The 17117-nt window shown below is 43.2% G+C and overlaps 2 protein-coding genes across 4 annotated transcripts in view; both read left to right on the forward strand.

Moving 5' to 3' along the window:
• Nucleotides 1-521: 521 nt before the first annotated feature.
• On the forward strand, nt 522-3700 carry rpl22 (ribosomal protein L22). Its single transcript, XM_020096512.2, has 4 exons — nt 522-652; nt 1346-1456; nt 2123-2247; nt 3512-3700. The coding sequence occupies exons 1-4, from the start codon at nt 641-643 to the stop codon at nt 3654-3656; spliced, it is 393 nt and encodes a 130-aa protein (XP_019952071.1). The 5' UTR covers nt 522-640; the 3' UTR covers nt 3657-3700.
• A 1075-nt stretch (nt 3701-4775) lies between these two features.
• The window catches only part of chd5 (chromodomain helicase DNA binding protein 5), a 40096-nt gene continuing 27754 nt past the window's right edge, over nt 4776-17117 (forward strand). For 2 of the 3 annotated variants that reach the window (XM_069532226.1, XM_069532241.1), the window contains exons 1-2: nt 4776-5422; nt 12952-13103. In XM_069532226.1, coding sequence (XP_069388327.1) covers nt 5356-5422; nt 12952-13103 — 219 coding nt within the window. In that variant the 5' untranslated portion in view covers nt 4776-5355. The remainder of the gene's footprint in view (nt 5423-12951; nt 13104-17117) is intronic. The other variant, XM_069532231.1, reaches the window with a different exon arrangement.

Genomic DNA, 17117 nt, shown 5'->3' on the forward strand with positions numbered 1-17117 from the left:
CGCTATTTTACTGCTACTGTAGTATTACTAAGCTAGTACTATTATTATCATGTGTCATGGTGTTATCAGTCTATCTATATATTTATCTTGTTGTCACATCTAAACATAGTTGTTAACATTCATTTATATTTCGTATATTTATATCGATTTTTGATATTTCTATTTTTTGTTCACATGTCTCGTAGTTAAAAATTAGTTTTTACTTTAAAACCTTAAATCGTGCGTGTTTCAGATTAGGCCTCTACGGCCCTCACATTATTAGATTGTATTCGTACAGAAACAATCATGACTCTTAAAAGAAAAGTTAATTTACGTGGTTAATTAAATTTGCTTAATTAGCCTCAGGTTGATTGTTTGAGCAGCAGTTAGCCAGAACAAAATAACAACATTTAGAAAAGATAGTGTTCAGTTATTAAAACTGTCTGAGATACCAGTTGTTTTTCTTATTTGATTAGAATTGCGTCTAAATCACCGCGTGTATCCTGTAAATCGCGTTAAACTCAGCTAGTTTGAGTACCTGACCCCGGAGCCGCTTCCTAATCGATCCCGGATAACTCGATGAGAGATCGATCGATGTAGCGGCGCGGTATTAAACCTCCTGCGCAACCTTCCCCCTTCCTTTTAGCTGAACGTGTCAGCCATGGCCCCGCTGGTGAGTCGAGACACGGTCGAATAAACCGCGAACACACGGTGTATTTCGGGTTCCGTTGCACATCCGCGGCCGTCTGTTCAATCCGCGATCTTTGACATGCGTGTCGGGGACATTTCGATCGCGTCCTTTCGATTTGTTCGCTCTGTCGACGGGCACCACGTTGGGCTAACTCCCAGTGCTAACGTTAGCTAGCAGCAGTTAGCGTGTGCAGCATGTCGCAAAGTGTTGTGGGTGAAACGTGCACAGGCCAGATACACAGTCAGCACTTCTCTTTTAGTATTGTTGTTATTTACGTTGTGTTTTTCGCAGTCACGTGATGTGATGGTGGTTTCTGTGAGTTTTAATAACCTGCATGTTTCACTCGCTCCTGAAAAGACAGGTGGTCGAGGAGCAGGCTGGGAAGAGGAAGTCTGTCGATGTATCTGTCCATCTATCTCTTTATCTGTACATCTTGTTTGTGTAGCTATTTATCTGTTTATCTCTCTCTCTCTCTATCTATCTGTGTATCTACCTCTCTATCTTTCTCTCTCTCTCTATAGCTCTCCATTTGTCTATCTGCACAGTGTGTTCGGTGAAATAGATTCAGGCAGATACAGTTATGAGCTCTTTAACGTGTTCTTTTGAAGTCACGTGATGTGATGGTCGTTTCTGTGAGTTTTAATCACCTTTTTTGCAATTTTTCGCCCGCACCAGAAAAGACAGGTGGTCAAGAAGCAGGGTGGAAAGAGGAAGAAGCAGATCCTGAAGTTCACTCTGGACTGCACTCACCCGGTTGAAGATGGCATCATGGACGCTGCCAACTTTGTGAGTAAACCAGTTCAGAAATAAAGGGTGGGGGGGGGATAAAAGTTAGAGGCCACTTCCCATTCACTTAAATGAGGTAGTGGTCTCAGAGTTGAAGGCCCCACAGAGTGACAGCTTGTTGATCAGTGAGCAGCAGCTGTCGGACACAAGTCCTCAGCCGTCACATCGATGGGATCATTCCTGAGTCATTGGAGATGATTTTCAGTCAGTTAATCATGATCAAACTTCACAAATCCAGTGTAGTCTTAATGTCAACAGAAACAACCCTTATGAACACCAGTCTTTAAATCCATAGCTGTACAAAGTCCAATCATATCACTACTACCACAGTGAGCCCAGTAGCTGAAGGCTCTACCTCCCATTCTACTCTTAAAGACTCTAGGAATCACGTTATTTCTGTTCACTCGTCACAGAGCATAGTCTGAGTGTGACTCACATCAACATTACGTCCAACTTCTACACAGCGCATGTCTGTAATCAGGGAAAACCGCGGGCTTTTTTAAAAAAGCCACAGAGTGACATTCAGTCATGAACGCCCCTGCGATTATCGTTTAGTGGGCACTAGGCTTTATTCTGAGTACTTATTCAGTTTAAGGTAGTCTGAAAACGCTGTTTACATGGCAATGTCTGCTGTCGGTGTGTGACTTGTTTCCTTTGCGATTACAGGAGCAGTACCTGCAGGAGCGCATTAAGGTGAACGGCAAAGCTGGAAACCTTGGTGGTGGTGTGGTTTCCATCGAGAGGAGCAAGAGCAAAATTGCTGTGAACTCTGAAGTTCCCTTCTCTAAGAGGTACAGAATTTACTGCAGCTCAGTTCTGTTTCATCAGTTGACCTAGTATTGTTTTTGTTATCAGTCACGTTTGTAATTCTTAACTATTTTGTGCAACTTTTGTACGTGAGAGAGGAGAATGCAAAGCTACAAAAAATCTGTATTTTGGAACGTAATTTGTTTAATATCATTGACACATCAACAAGTTATGTAACAGACAAAAACAATGAGACACCAAACAAACACGGCCTCATTTTTTATATTATAAACAATGGTGATGCTGCCCAAAATGACTTACACACTTCTGGACTACACATGTGGCTGTGAATATTTGTGGTTTATTATGTAATTGAAAAAGCTGTGTTCAGCTGTTTTCTCAATCCACATGCACTACTTGATGAACTTGTCAAACAGACAAGGAGGCAAAATGGCTTGTTTTTCTGTGGTTTCTATAAATTCTCTTTCATTTGTGAAAACTGAGCAGAAACCCCCCCATCCTCTGATAGAACCCGATTGGTGGTCTAAGTATTACTCATAGTACGGGGAACTTATTCCGTTTTTGAAGTCACGTCTTTGGTAATTTTCTTTCTTATTTGGACAAAAGACAAGGTAGCGACATGTTTTAAAGTTAAGTTTGGCATCAGAAAAGCAGGTTTAAGATCATACGAGTACAGATACATGATCGAGTTAGAAACACCACCACCAGAGGGTGACGCAACCATTTTGATTCTTAGATGGACTACTTCATATTACCAGTGGGATGTTGGTACCAGTGTATCTACTAGTAATGTATATTATACACTTTATTTATATAAAACCTTTTTCACCAAAATTAAAAATTGCTTAACAGAAAGAATAAATGGAGATAAGTCTAGATGCATTTAGCTTGGTCTTAAATGTATAACATTATTTTAACACTACTTTCAGCTGGACTTCAAAGTTGTCTTGGCAGCATGCATCTGTTGTAGTTCTTTCTCAGTGATACAAATATATTTGTACGCATTATAAAACTAAAAACCCTGTTTTTTTTTGTTGTCCTTTTGTAGTATTTATACATATGATAAGCATATGTCATGTATGCATATGTAATGAAGTGTGAGCTAGACCTTATTAGTGTACATAGTAACATACTGTATGCTATTTGTGTCAAATATATAAAAACAAAATCATGATTTAATGCATCTGAGGTCAAAATTATCTGATTCCCAATTGAGTAGATTGTGAAAATTGATTGCATATTATACACTAAAAGGTATATGTACTCTCCTCCTCTGTTCTCTTTCAGGTACTTGAAATATCTGACCAAGAAGTATCTGAAAAAGAACAACCTCAGGGACTGGTTGAGGGTCGTGGCCAACACCAAGGAGAGCTACGAGCTGCGCTACTTCCAGATCAACCAGGATGAAGAGGAGGAGGAAGAGGAAGATTAAACTTAACACCACTTTTAATAAAAGTTCAAAATAAGGTGGAAAAATTGTCTCTGATTTTTTTTTAATGGTTTGATTTAATTTCCTCCCTGGGTATCACACACGATCACAGACCCCGAACGAATTTGCTTCAGAGGGCAGCGTCCAATATTCTCCTGAAGTAGACGGTGGATATCAAAACCATCTTCCATTTCCCGAACACTGACTAGTTTCTTTTATAACTCGAGTTGAACGTTTCTCCACACAAACACAGATCATTTGTAGGTGTTAGGTCCAGGTGACATTTTGGCTAATCTCTAATAACCCATGATGTCATATGCAGATCAATTAAAAGCTGATAGCTTGTTTACCTGCAGATAACCAAAGTTGCTCAGAGGGCTTCTGGACCCAAAAACTTCACAAACAGATTTGCATATTCACATGCAGAATCTCTTCATAGAGGAGTTACGCCCCGGAGGTATAAGTTAACACTGTATGCTTTGCTCTGTTATAATTTAATTATGTACAGTCAGGATAATAATCCAATGGAAGCGGTCACCTATCAGCAGCAGTCTACTATACTATCAGTTAACTTTTGTTTTAGATGCTTTTGTCTGAATTGAGATGACAAATGAGAACATATTACTAGTTCTTTTTGTTACCTATAAGCAGAAATCGGCACCAACCAACTAATTCTTTGAGAATGAAACTATTGAAAGTGTTTATTTCAAAGATGAAAAGTGATAAAACACAAAGAAAACAGACCTACAGTTGCAGCTGTTGGCTTTGTGTATTTTGCGATAAGGAAAGTGAAGCTGGAACTCATCGGTCTCGGAGGGGCATCCAGCTGTGGTAACCTTGACAACAGTTAGACCACTGGCAGGCAGGACTCCTCAGCATGAAGTCATTAGGCTGCAGCTCTGTGTTTGTGTTGGGAAAAGAAGGAAGTTTACAAAACGAAAGATAGAAATATTTTAGTCTTGATTAATGCATCTGATAAAAATGGGGGGGGGGCAATAAAATATTAAATGGGGGGGGATCTCCCTGCACACACACAAACACACACACACACACACACACACACACACACACACACACACACACACACACACACCCACACACACACACACACACACCCTCCTATTGAGAGCAGCAGAGACTGAATGAACAGTGAAGCTGCAGAAGTTCGTGTCTCGTGCCTCTGGACTTCCACCACAGGGAAGCAGGGGCACGCGACGGGCGCGGGAAAGAGTGTCCGCCCGTTCGCGGGAAAAACATGCGTGGCGTCGCCGCACGGTGCGTGTTCCTCTCACTCTCTCTCTTTTCCTCCGCGCGCGACTAGTTGGTTAGAGCTGGTAACTAAGGCGAGCGTGACTAACTAGTTGTGGGTGAAATTATGGGATGCATCGTCATGGCAACAGACCAGACGTCACAATCTGGGCATGTGTGTTCCATTTTCGTCTTTCTTATTTTTCAGACTGGAGGACCTGGATAGAGATCAGTGGAATAAAAAAAATAATATACATGCATGATTTTTATTAATTATAATTTTTTTTACCCTGCAGAGGAATTAAAACAAATAAAATAACATCGACGACTACCCTGCAGTTTTTTTTTTGTTTTTTTTTTGGAGGTGAAGAAAGAAGCTGCGGCGGCTGCAGGGTTAACTTTCAGTCTCCTCAGCCGAAAAAACCGCGGGGGACTGGGGGGCTATGAGCTGAAGATGCCGGGGTCGCTGAGTAATGAAGACGAGGGACAGGACGACATGGATTTTGAAGACGATTTGCCAGGTGAGGGGGGAACAAGAGGGAGAGAGAGAGAGGGTGGGAGAGAGGGGGAGAGAGGCGGGGTGTCCTTCACTGTGTTTCTCCGCCGCTTCGCCCTGAATGCGGGGAAAAGGGCTTGTCCTGCTCCTGAGAGCGGTGCTGGAGGATGTGGAGGAGGGGTGGGGTGCAGCCAGCAGAGTCATGCCATTATTTCCCTGCACGACCCAGTGTCTCTAAGGTGGGAGCAGGCTTTTTCATTTTTTTTTTTTTTTTTTTTTTTTTTAAATTTGGATTAGCCCCAGGCTGTCCTCACTTGCCTGATCTGGAGGCTGGAGATGAAAAACCCTCCTGCACGGTTCCTCTGGGCTGTTTTTCTTTTTCTTCTCCTGCATGCTGTGAACAAGTGAATGTGTTTACCTCAAGTCCAAAAACACACAAGTTCAGTGTCAGACAGCTGTGGGAAACCATGACAGCCAGTTCAGTGCAATGCAGTGATGGTTTTTTATCCTCCCCAATCAATCAATCAGTCAATCAATGCTTGCATGTAAAAGTGGATGTCTTCACCTCAAACCCCAAAACCACAAGTCTGGTGTGTGAAACCATGTCAGCTGATTCAACCCAATGCACTGATGATGTTTTTGTCCCTCTCCAGTAATGCATGCATGTAGAATTGGGCTCCAGTGACAACATCCCTGTTCATTTTGTCTCCACTTCTGCTCCAACTTTAAAAATCTATGGCCTCAGAGGTGTGGAAGCCACGTGCACAGGCCACAGTAAACACTGCTCATCACATCTTCTGCCCCAAGCTTAGCTGGTGACCTCGGTTGGGTCGCCACACATCCATTCAGCTCTAACCCACATTCTTGAGATGCAGCTCATTGAGTTCACATGGTGGCTGCACGCAAACCAGAATCTGGGCAACAGACGAGCTCCTCTGCCTGGAAAACTAATCTGCTGCTTTCCTTAAAAATCAACTCGCAGGAAGAGATGTTGATTCCTCCATTGATGAAGGTTTCTTGCTGCGTTATGTCCATTTTGTTTTCTTTAAGATATTAACGTAAGTTTGTCAGTGTGTCAGGCATGTGTTCGTGTCCCCAGTGGTTCTTAAGTGTCCTAAAATCTGACCGTACCTTAAGAAACGTTCTGGGAATCATAGTTTTACGTTGTGCCGACTATATAAATATAAAATCTTCTTCACTCCTGCATGACGACTGCTGCTCTACTTGTGATTAGATAAACCAACAGTTGTGGGGTCATACCCTATATTTATGTCGTATTTTCTGATAACTGGGTTGTCACCTAGTCTTTCACAGACATATTGGCATCGTTAATTATGTTTGCTTATACCAACTTTTATTTTACAGATTAAACAATTCCGAACAATATTTATTTTCTTAATTAAAGTGCTACCTATTTGACCGTTTCTTGATTTGGTTTTACTGTAAAATATCACTTAGATTTCTTTCAAGGATTGATATCTTCGGAATCATATATATAATTATCAAAATTATATCAGACATCAGAAATATCAGTATCAGCATCACCCCCCAAAATCTGTATCCATCAGTCTCTATCAAAATCTAAATTGGTTTCCTGATCCTCTATGTTGGGAGCAGAGGTTTCCCACTGCTGCACCTGAACTGGACACAGACTCCAGGTTATGACTCTGCACTGTTGGTCCAGTGCAGCCAGTTGAGTGACATATCACTTTTCTTTGTGTCTCCCCCTGCAGCTTGCTCTAAGCGTCACGTTATTTGATGGTTTGATGTCAAGGGCAAGACTTCAAAGATGCTGCTCTGCCCTCTATTTCACTTTCACATCACTGCGTGAAAAAGTTTCCTTGTTATAATGAAATACTGAGGGGGCATAAACTTTCAATGCAAACAAAGGGCTTAAGTGCTGCTGAATAATCGTGTTTTATCCAACATGTTCCAGTTTTACTCCAAATTTAGATACAGTGATGTAGAAAAGACGTGCAGTCTGGTCGTACAGGGTAAAATAATGCAACAAAAAGCCTTTTCAGAATCACATTGCCTTGGTTTTGTCACATGATTGTGAATTCATTGATTTCTTTTGCTCATATTTCATATTTGTTTTCAAGGTCTTGAGCCTTTAAATCTCATATTTGTTTCTTTCCTTCAAAAAAGTCGGGTTACATTAATTGGAATAAGACTCATAGCATGGGTTCGTGAGTATTTTTTGTTTCTAAAATCAAATATAGATTATTATTTATTATTATTTTCTGTTAAAAGGACATGTTTTAAATATGGCCTGAGCATTGTGGAATATAAAACCTGGACTATATATATATATATACTATATCTTTGATAAGACAGATCAATACTTGCAGGCTTCTTTGTGAATGTGTTCAGCAGGGAGAGAAAAGACAGACAGACAGAGAGAGGGAAGGGAAAGGGAGTAAGAGAGAGAAGTTGAGGCATCATCCATGACTGCCAGCAGTTGCCTGAGGGAGAACACGGGCACTGATGCGTGTCCTCAATAACCCAGGGCTTGGTTAAACATGTATGAGGAAGGAAAGGTGCTATTGATTATGGCAGGTGAGTGAAGACATGTGAGTAGTAATCCGGTTTTAATAACACAATAGTTTCATGTGTCAGTCACATTTGCTTCATATGTGCTTTGATTGAATCTTTGAGGCTGTAAATTTAAATTTAATACCGTCATCCCTTATAATAAAGAGTAAAGGAAATGGACAAAATTATGTAGATCCTCTGTGCTCATCTTTCAATATAATCGGTGGTTAACGTCTCTGTTGTCTTTTTATTTTAACTTGCCGTATCACTGGGATAAAGAGATGCAGAGCCATGATTATTATGCTGCCGTGACAGGAAGCAGTTTTCGGAGCAGTTTGCGACCTCCATCGACAGACGTCAAATTGACAGACAAGGTCAGGAATCCAGATCACAGCTATTTTTTTTCTCCGGGCATCAAGATGCTCCCGTGCAATTAAAAGGCAACAATGCAGAAGCTGCGTCCTCGTGGAACCGTAGGAACCTAAATGCCGTCCCATCACAGTTTTTATTTGCTGTGGCACATAAAGTGTCCTAATTCCCTTTGTTTCACTCTGGGTTCTCACACTGTCACAGATTGCTCCGTTGTGTTTTTCTGCCTTAATTGTTTTGTTCATCCCTAAAATTATAAGATTATCAGGGGCTTTTGTTTGCCTACATATGTTAATCCCAATTGGAACAGAGTCTATTTTTGGATCCTTTACTGTGAAGGCTGACACCATTTTTCCCTGCTGCGCGTGCACGTAGGCAAAGCACGAAAGATGCCGTTTTTAAAATGTGTATTAGCACATGAGGGGTATTGAATTGCATTCTCGTCCATTTTATATCTGCTTTATATCGAACACATTATGATCTTGTGCAAACGTTGTGTATAATAGATATGATTTTAATGATGCCATTTGGGCTTTATCCTTCCATCACTTTGATGATTTCATTTTCTAATAATAGTCAATGGGTATCTTTGTCTGAAGGCATTTGAGTCCTGAGCTATAAGCACTTAATCAATGAAGAAAGGAAACCCTTTGGCTCCGTCTTGCTTCCTTTGTGGCAAGAAATGCTGGGCAACATTAAGTGCACATTTCCATACAGGGGCCAACGGAGAAAGGGCTAATGTTCTTTCCAGTAATCTCAAGCTTTCTCACTTGGGAGTCGCTCGTGAATCTCCCTTTCTAATGGGTCAGTCCGGTGGCCAAGCCCTTGCAGGAAGGTCAGATCTGTGTCTGTGCCATTCGTCCACACTTTAGAGGAGGCCTGTTTGCCAAGTGCAGCTTTGGCCCTGATTCTAACTGGTGCCAGACCTCTCTGTGCCACATGACTGAGCGACCTCCCCTCTTCCAACACCTGGCACAGCCTGGTTCACCCACCAAGCAGAAAGATTATCTTTCCCCTGATAGCTTTCCCTCTGGGGACCTCACAGGCCATTTACCACAGGGTTAGGATTATCAGGCCATGCAGGTTTAAACAGATAGTTGTTTTTTTCTTTTTCAGTGAATCACATTGCTGTGAGGGTATTTAAGCCCTTTTATAAATAAAGTCTGTTATTGACAGATCATTTGTTCTAGGTCTGCTTAAACTTTTTTCTTACAAGAGTCTCTATGCTAGCAGCTCCGAGAGGCACAACTGTGTTTTTAATTAAATGCTTACACAATAAAAATGGTAATGCTGGAGATAAGCAAATATAGTTTACCTATTATTTAAAGGGTTGCATGGTGGCGCAGTGTTGCCTGAGAAGATTCCCAGTTTGAATCCTGGTTCAGATCTTTTTGTTTGCACGTGCCCCTTGCGTTTGCGCAGAGTTTTCTCCGGGTACTCTGCTACAGTCGGAAAACCTTGTACTTGTACTTGGGAAAGATGATCTCGAAGGAACACAGGCCAAAGACTATTGAGACATTAAATTGCCTGATGGTCTGAATGTGGCCATTATGGCTGTTTGTCTCTTTATGTTCGCCCTGCTGGTGTGGTGTCAGCTGGGATTGGCTCCAGCTCCCCCCTCGACCCTCATTGTGTCATAGATGAAGGGATGGAACATAGCTTAGCTTGTTAGCATGCTAACATTAGCTAATGAGCACACAAAAAAGTAAAGTAAAGTTTTTGGTGAAACAAATGACTGTAGGCTACCAAATTTCGAGGCAATTCAAAGGTTGTGGAAAGATTTTACTTAAAACTACAGAGTAGAGTAGGAGTCAGAGGATCAGCAGGATAGAACATCTGAGGACCTTGGACCTCTGGACGTCTGCACAGAACTCTGCCCAAATTAGTGCACAGACCGACATTGCCACCTCCGTCGTGGCTAAAAGGGACTAAGTCCAGTGAATCTGGTGAATGTAATTGAACTTTCAAACCCTTCACGGTATCATCACTGTCAGGTTGAGTGATTTATCTAGCAGGGGACACATGTCTGATTAGTGACGTGTGGTCAAGCTGTCAGTCATGGTTCATGTAAAGGGTGCAGAGTGATGAACTGTGATTTCTGTAATCCAGGGCTGTCTCCATCTGCATCTGATCCCTGTCATCATCTGTGCGTCAGAGAGACGTAAGGCTCGTTGTGTCAGTGGGTTGCTCTGTGGTTTGCGGGTTGCCTTGGGCGCATATTTACGAACAAAGCCTTATTCCTGTGAAAGGCAAGACAAAGATGATCAGATCGTTCTGTTTCATCATGACCTCACCATCCACCTAACCATCAACCATCTGACTGATTTGCTTGTTCTTAGGGAAAAACCTTTTGACTGAACAAAGGAAGCTGATGTTTGCAAGTTCTTACATCACCTCCCTTATGTTCTGTACAATCACGACATTTCAATCATTGTTTGAATTATTTAGAAACGAGAGAAGCGTAAAAAAATATAGGAAAGATAGTTAAAGATGAACAAGGCCGATTTGTGCCAATTTAACTCTTGTGTGTTGTCTTCAAAACTTTCTTGGCAGGAGTCTAATAAACATCTGAGACGTAAACAGCAACTAGATACAGAAGTCGCTCAGTTTCTGAGATTCATAGAAACATGTTCAGTAGAACATAAAAAACGAACCAACCAACAAACAAAGGGACAGGTCTCCCCGGTGGTAAAATATGATAGATAGATAGATAGATAGATAGATAGATAGATAGATAGATAGATAGATAGATAGATAGATAAATAGATAGATAGATAGATAGACAGATAGATAGATAGATAGACAGATAGATAGATAGAGGGATGGATGGATGGATAGATGAAACTTTATGGCTTAAAAAATTGTTTATAAAGCTCAAGTCAGCCCCAATTAGTGCATAAGAAGGGGTGACGCATGTCATTTGTCGGACAGAGGAAACCAAACAAAGCTTTGAACTCATTGATGTGTATGTACTGCATGTGTATTGGTTGGTGTGTGCGTGGGATACCTCCTGCTAGCTTTGCTAAATTGAGGATAAGTGCTTGGTGAGGTTTGTGTGTGTGTCTACTACACAGGAATCCCTCCTCCCCAATCTCTCACTCAGGCTACCCAGGGGAGCGGTAGACTGCAGGGCTAGTGTTGGCTGATTGACTCTGATACATGTGCTGCATATTTCATGCCCTCCAGCCTGTCTGCGTGAGCCGCAGCCAGCGAGGGAGACGCGCCGAAAGACGGACTGAACGAGACGAAAAAGACAGTCTGAGGCGCGGAGGGGAGATTGCATCCTGTGCGTGTTTCTCCTCGCGTCTCTTTAATGTGATGTATTGTTTGGGACTCTCTCTCTCTCTCTCTCTCTCTCTTTCCCTTACCCTTACTTACTCCTCTGTGACCCACTATGGCATCAGTGAAGGCTGCTGTGCTCAGCAGTCAGCACGTTTGTACACAGCAGCTCTGAGACGGTGCAGCTGACAACCAGCAGCAGGTCGCTTTAGTCCCAGCAAGCATGAAAGGCAGGAGATATGCTCAGTATACCTCAGTGCTCCTCCAGGGAGTTTCCACTAGCGGCAGGGCAGGCACTCCATCTACTTGTCGTTTGACGAGTAAAGTTGATCCACACTCAATGATGTGTGATTATGGGGTTTATTTTTGCCAAGTGCTCCCGTTGGCCCCGGCAATGATTCATCATTTTTATTTTCAAAAACCGACATTCTTCACTTGTTTTTCCCCACTGTGCACAAGGCTGACAACTAATGATTAATCTCATCGTTGATTAATCTCTTTTTTAATAAACCTTTTTGTCTGGTAGCGGCATGGCGGTACAGTGGGAAGCATTGTTACCTCCCACCGAGAAGGTTTTCAGTTTGAATCCTGGCTGGGCAGGGTTTGAATTTGCATGTCGCTGTGTTGGCGTGGTTTTCTCCGGGTACTCCGGCTTCCTCCCACAGTTCCAATCAATTGGGGTTAGGTTGACTAGAGACTCGAAATTGTTTGTATAGGTGTGATTGTGAATGTTGTTTGTCTCTGTAGAGCAACTTTTCTACTGGTTACAAAAGACGCAGGTTTTCTTTTGCTCTGGTGCCGATGGAAACACGTGGTACCATGATGTACTGGAGAAAAAAAACACAGAAAGGCAACATCCTCTACTGGCAATGGGAAAGGAGTCAAATATCTTTATTTATTCTGGTGTTAAAGAGTTATATTTTGACCATTTGTTCTCCAGGGTGAACGCTGCCTCTCACCCATTGTCAGCTGGGATGTGCTCCAGCCTCCTGCGACCCTGCGAGGATGAGTGGTATAGACAATGGAAGGATGAGTGGATGGATTTCATCTGCTAAACTCAATCCCAGTCTTTACATTGCTTGTATTGTTTAACCAACTCAACTGACCCACTCACATTGTCTTCAATTGATGAAACGATTACTTTTAAAAAAAAATTGTTGTCAATCACTTTCCTGCTAATCGATAGACACACTTGCAGATTACAAGCCAAACTGCATTTATCAGTTCACGTTCAGCCTAATTACAAACTCAACTGGCTGTAAAGCCGACAAGGGATCAGCCAAATCTCTGAAATGTGTTATCTTAAGTAGTCGGTGCACAGTATGTACTCCTGAAGCAGATACATCATTCTCTCTCTCTCTCTGTGTCCAGATGAGGATGACGAAGGTGAGCGCAACGCCGTTCCCCTCACGCCCCTCGACAGCTTCTTCTCTGATGATGACTCCCTCAAACAACAAAAGAAGAAGAAGCCCAAAAAGATGAAAGAGGGGAAAATACCCAAAGTTAAGAAGAGGAAAAAGGAGGTAAGGTGTAATTCTCCCTCAGCTCCATCTGTCATGACCTTGGACACAACAGCTTGGCAGGCGTTTTGGCTCAAGCTGCACTCTGTATTCTCCATTTCTCAACCCATCGCTCTTTTGATGTCTCTGCAATTGGATCAGAGGTGTATTTTGGCTGCTGGACTGCCTCTGTAATCTAAATGAGAGGCAGTGGACTGTTTCAGGCTTAGGGGAGGTTGGCAGCAGTGTCGCCACCAGTGCCAGTGTAAGCTGTGGGCACCAAGTGCTGATTTAAAGAGTGCAGATTTGTGCCTGTGGTGCTGGTGCTGATGGCAGAGAGCATAGGTCAGAAGCAGCCCTCAGAGTCTGTGCCAGGCGAACAGTGGGAGTCAGAACGGGTTTTAACAGCAGAGTCGTTTTTATAGTAGTTTTCCCAGCCTTCGGTCTCTTAAGATGTCAGGTCAGGTCAGAGGTTTGATTTGCTCTCAGCCTTTACACCAGTGACTTTATTTAACTCGATTTTTTCTGAATACACGCCAGTGACAGCCATGACCGGAGGCACCATGTTTTCGGTTTGTCCGTCCGTCCGCTCCAGTGACTGACGATACGACCGCTCCCGAAACATCTTGACCTCGTTGTGGCTGGAGTATGGGTCATAAACACTGCCCCATCCATGTTAACATACGTGACATTGGCTGAATGAAAAAAATTGAATGCCAAGAACATTAAAAAACGTTATCGTTGTAATAAATCTTAAGGTCAAAGGTCAAGGTTCTGTGACCTCACCTCTTGGATGCAACATCTCAGCGGATTTTCTTCAGATTTAACTCAAACATTTACTTGGACTCAAAGATGAACCAATTTGTCAAATATCAGTGTTGCTTTAAAGTTGCATTAATGTTACTATCAGTATCACAAAAAAATCACTGGCGTCTGCTTCCCTTAGTCTATTTGCGTTGGTCTCAGGGCTGGACCATAACATGTTGCTATAGTAAATGTTATAGCCATTGTCATTTTTCTGTCCACCTGAGGAACAATAATCAACCATTCACTTTCCTTTAGCTCTTTCTTGGGTTCCACTAACGTCTGTGGAGACACCCGTCTCATTAGCTCTTCCTGCTCGTCGTTTGGTGCTGGGCTGGTAGTGTACAGGCAGCACCATTTTATTTTCAGAAAAGGCCGCCTGCTGTGACAGGGAGCTGTGTTGATGAGTTTCACTGTTGCATTGAAGTGTTTTTCCCCTTAATCCCCTTAACGTAGGCCTGATTGGTCATTTCTGGGACCCCATGGCAAAGGGGAAGCACATTCCAGAACAAAATATCTTCTCAAAATCTAACAGGGTAATATGGCCGAACACTGGGAACAGCTCAGTGTTATCAGATGTCTGAAAATAAAACCTGCGAGGAACCCGCTCCAACATCTGATCTATTGTTGATACTGAGTATTGATCAGTGCAGCTGTTTTTTTTTTTTCAAAGCATAAAATTGCCTGAAAAACCATCTAATCTCTGAAGCTATGATTGTCTTTCATTGGGGAATCCACCAGATTCTTGGTGCCAGTTTTCCACCTGTGCTGGCGTCAGTGACACAGCCAGGATGTTCCCCTCTGCTGGGGCGGAGATGCCAGCAGTGCTGTGAGGAGCTTGGCTGGCCAGGCTGCCACCCGGCCCTTGGCTGCTTGTGGTAAACACTGAGCTCTGGGTCTCAGTGAGCTGATGAGGAGGAGGAGGAGGAGGTGGAGGAAGAGGAGGGGGACTCCCTCTGACACTCTCCTATTTCTCCCTCACACACTCTGCTCTGTATTCTCCTCTTTCTCGCATCACCTCACTTTGCTCTAATCGTGATGCCCCTGCTTTTCCTTCTTTCTTTCTTTCTTTTCATTCTCTCTTTATTTCTACTCCTTCCTTCCTTCCTTTTCTTTCTTTCTTTCCCTCCCTCCCTCTGAGGAACCGTTGCTGCTGTAATTCAAATCCAATCACTCCCCAAAGGTCGGTGTCAGACAGGGGCCAGAAGTCGAGTGAGGTCAGAGACAGTCGGTGACACAATCCAGCCTGATGTCAGAGCTGCTGGTCGGTGAATGGTTGCCAGGGAGCGATGTACTGAACATGTACACGTCGCTCTTCTTTCATCTGCAGTGACACAAAGAAACTGTAAAGGCTTTAAACATAAAGGTTTATTCGGCCTTCGCCTAACAAAGAATCAAGGGACTAGTTTTTATGTATGTACTTCATTTTATTGATGAAGTAAGAGGTTGGGGTTTGGTCTCAATTAACCTTTGTTAAAGCTGGGATGCAGGATTCGTTTGCGTTGGAGGTTTCAACAGAAACGCTGTTAATTCACTTTGAATGGGTCGTGGTCAAGCACGGAGAGAGAGCAGGGTGGTGTGTGTGTGTGTGCTGTAACGTAACGAGGAATAAGGCGTTTTTCAACATATCTCTGTGAATAATATATTTATGTTTGTAATTTGGTGTATATCCTTATTAAAAATCTGGATCTATTGAAAGTGGTTTCACAAGGGGACTGTTGAGAGGTTTTGAGCTCTACTGAGTGCCCTTGGAGCTCCATTGTACTTATCCTCAGCATTTCATTGACAGCTATCATGGCACGTTGTTAGAAACTAAAGCCTGAGACTCCGACGACTGTGCTGGCACCAAGCACCGGACATCTAGTATATTTGAGAGCCTCTGTCTTGTTTTTATTAAGTTCACTATCCTCTCCACGATTGTGAGTCAACAAGGAGCTGTTGCTTATTTCTGGGGGGGAAAGAGGCTGTTGTTAAACCACAAAGCCTTTTTACAGCAGCACTTTTGTCTCGTTGAACTACATTTTATTGAATATCCAGTCCTTTGCTCGTTTCATATTTTCGGTGGCATCCTCTGCGATCTCCCCGAGGCAGAGCCATTATGGGAAAACATCTAATTTGATTACGTTATCAGCACTTATCTGATTTTCTTCCCCGCGGAAGCAGAGACACCCTCTTTGTTGCTGTCAGTGTCCACTTTGATCCTGTGACGTGTGCGCGACACTGAACTCTGAGCCACAATGAGCTTGTTGCACAGTTTCCACCTTTTCTTTGCAGTTGCTCTCAACAGAGGTTCTGCTTCTTTGCTTTTCCCTCCTCCATCTCCACCTCCACTCCCATCCCCCATCCACAATCTTCAATTTACTTTCTCTCTCTCTGTCTCTTGCTCTCTCTCTCTTTCTCTTTCTCTCTCTCTCTCTCTCTCTCTCTCTCTCTCTTCTTCTTATGCATGAGATTTGTCTAGACGGGTGCTGGAGCACCAGCTCTGCAACCACAGGCCTCTGCATAACAAGCTCGTTATGCAAACGCCTCTGATTGGATGGCGTTGTTCCATTGGCTGCCACTGTGACGGTGTGTGCATGTGTGTTTGTGTGTGTGTATGTGTGTGTGTGCGTGTGTGTGTGTGTGTGTGTGTGTGTCTGTCTGGTGGGGGGGGGGGGTGGCAGGATAGAAAAAAGGAGTGAGAGAGGAGAAGAAAGGGGGAGCAGTTAAGAGAGAGTGAGAGACAAAATAATATTGGGGGGTTGTTGTGAGATATGAAGGAGAGAAAATGAGAGCGAGAAGAACGCATGTGTTTGTGTGTGAGTGTGTGAGTGTGTGCATGTGAGTGTGGGGGGGTGAGCTATGGGAAAAAAGAGAGAAAACTAGGAGGAGAGAGAGCGAGAGAAAGAGAGAGCTGGAGCCAGACACTGCTCAAATTTGGTCACCATGGCAACACAGCCAGGCTGCTGGTAGGGTTGGCGGGCGCTGCGGCAACGTGAGCCTTTCCACTGCGCTACAGAGTGAAACGCCTGCAAGTCTCTCCGTGGATCCACGCAGGCCTGCTGAGCAACAGGCAGCGAGCAAGAGCACGACGCTGCTGCGTGCACGGGTTCACTCCTTAGCATGTGCACACACACACACTGCACGTACACATACATGAAGATATGCACACAAACACACGTGAGATTGAAAATAATGCACAAAAAGATGCATGCATGTACACAAACTGTATCCAGGCACGTGCACACACATGAA

The sequence above is a fragment of the Paralichthys olivaceus genome, chromosome 2, assembly GCF_024713975.1.
Source record: "Paralichthys olivaceus isolate ysfri-2021 chromosome 2, ASM2471397v2, whole genome shotgun sequence".
In the NCBI taxonomy this organism is placed as follows: Eukaryota; Metazoa; Chordata; class Actinopteri; order Pleuronectiformes; family Paralichthyidae; genus Paralichthys; species Paralichthys olivaceus.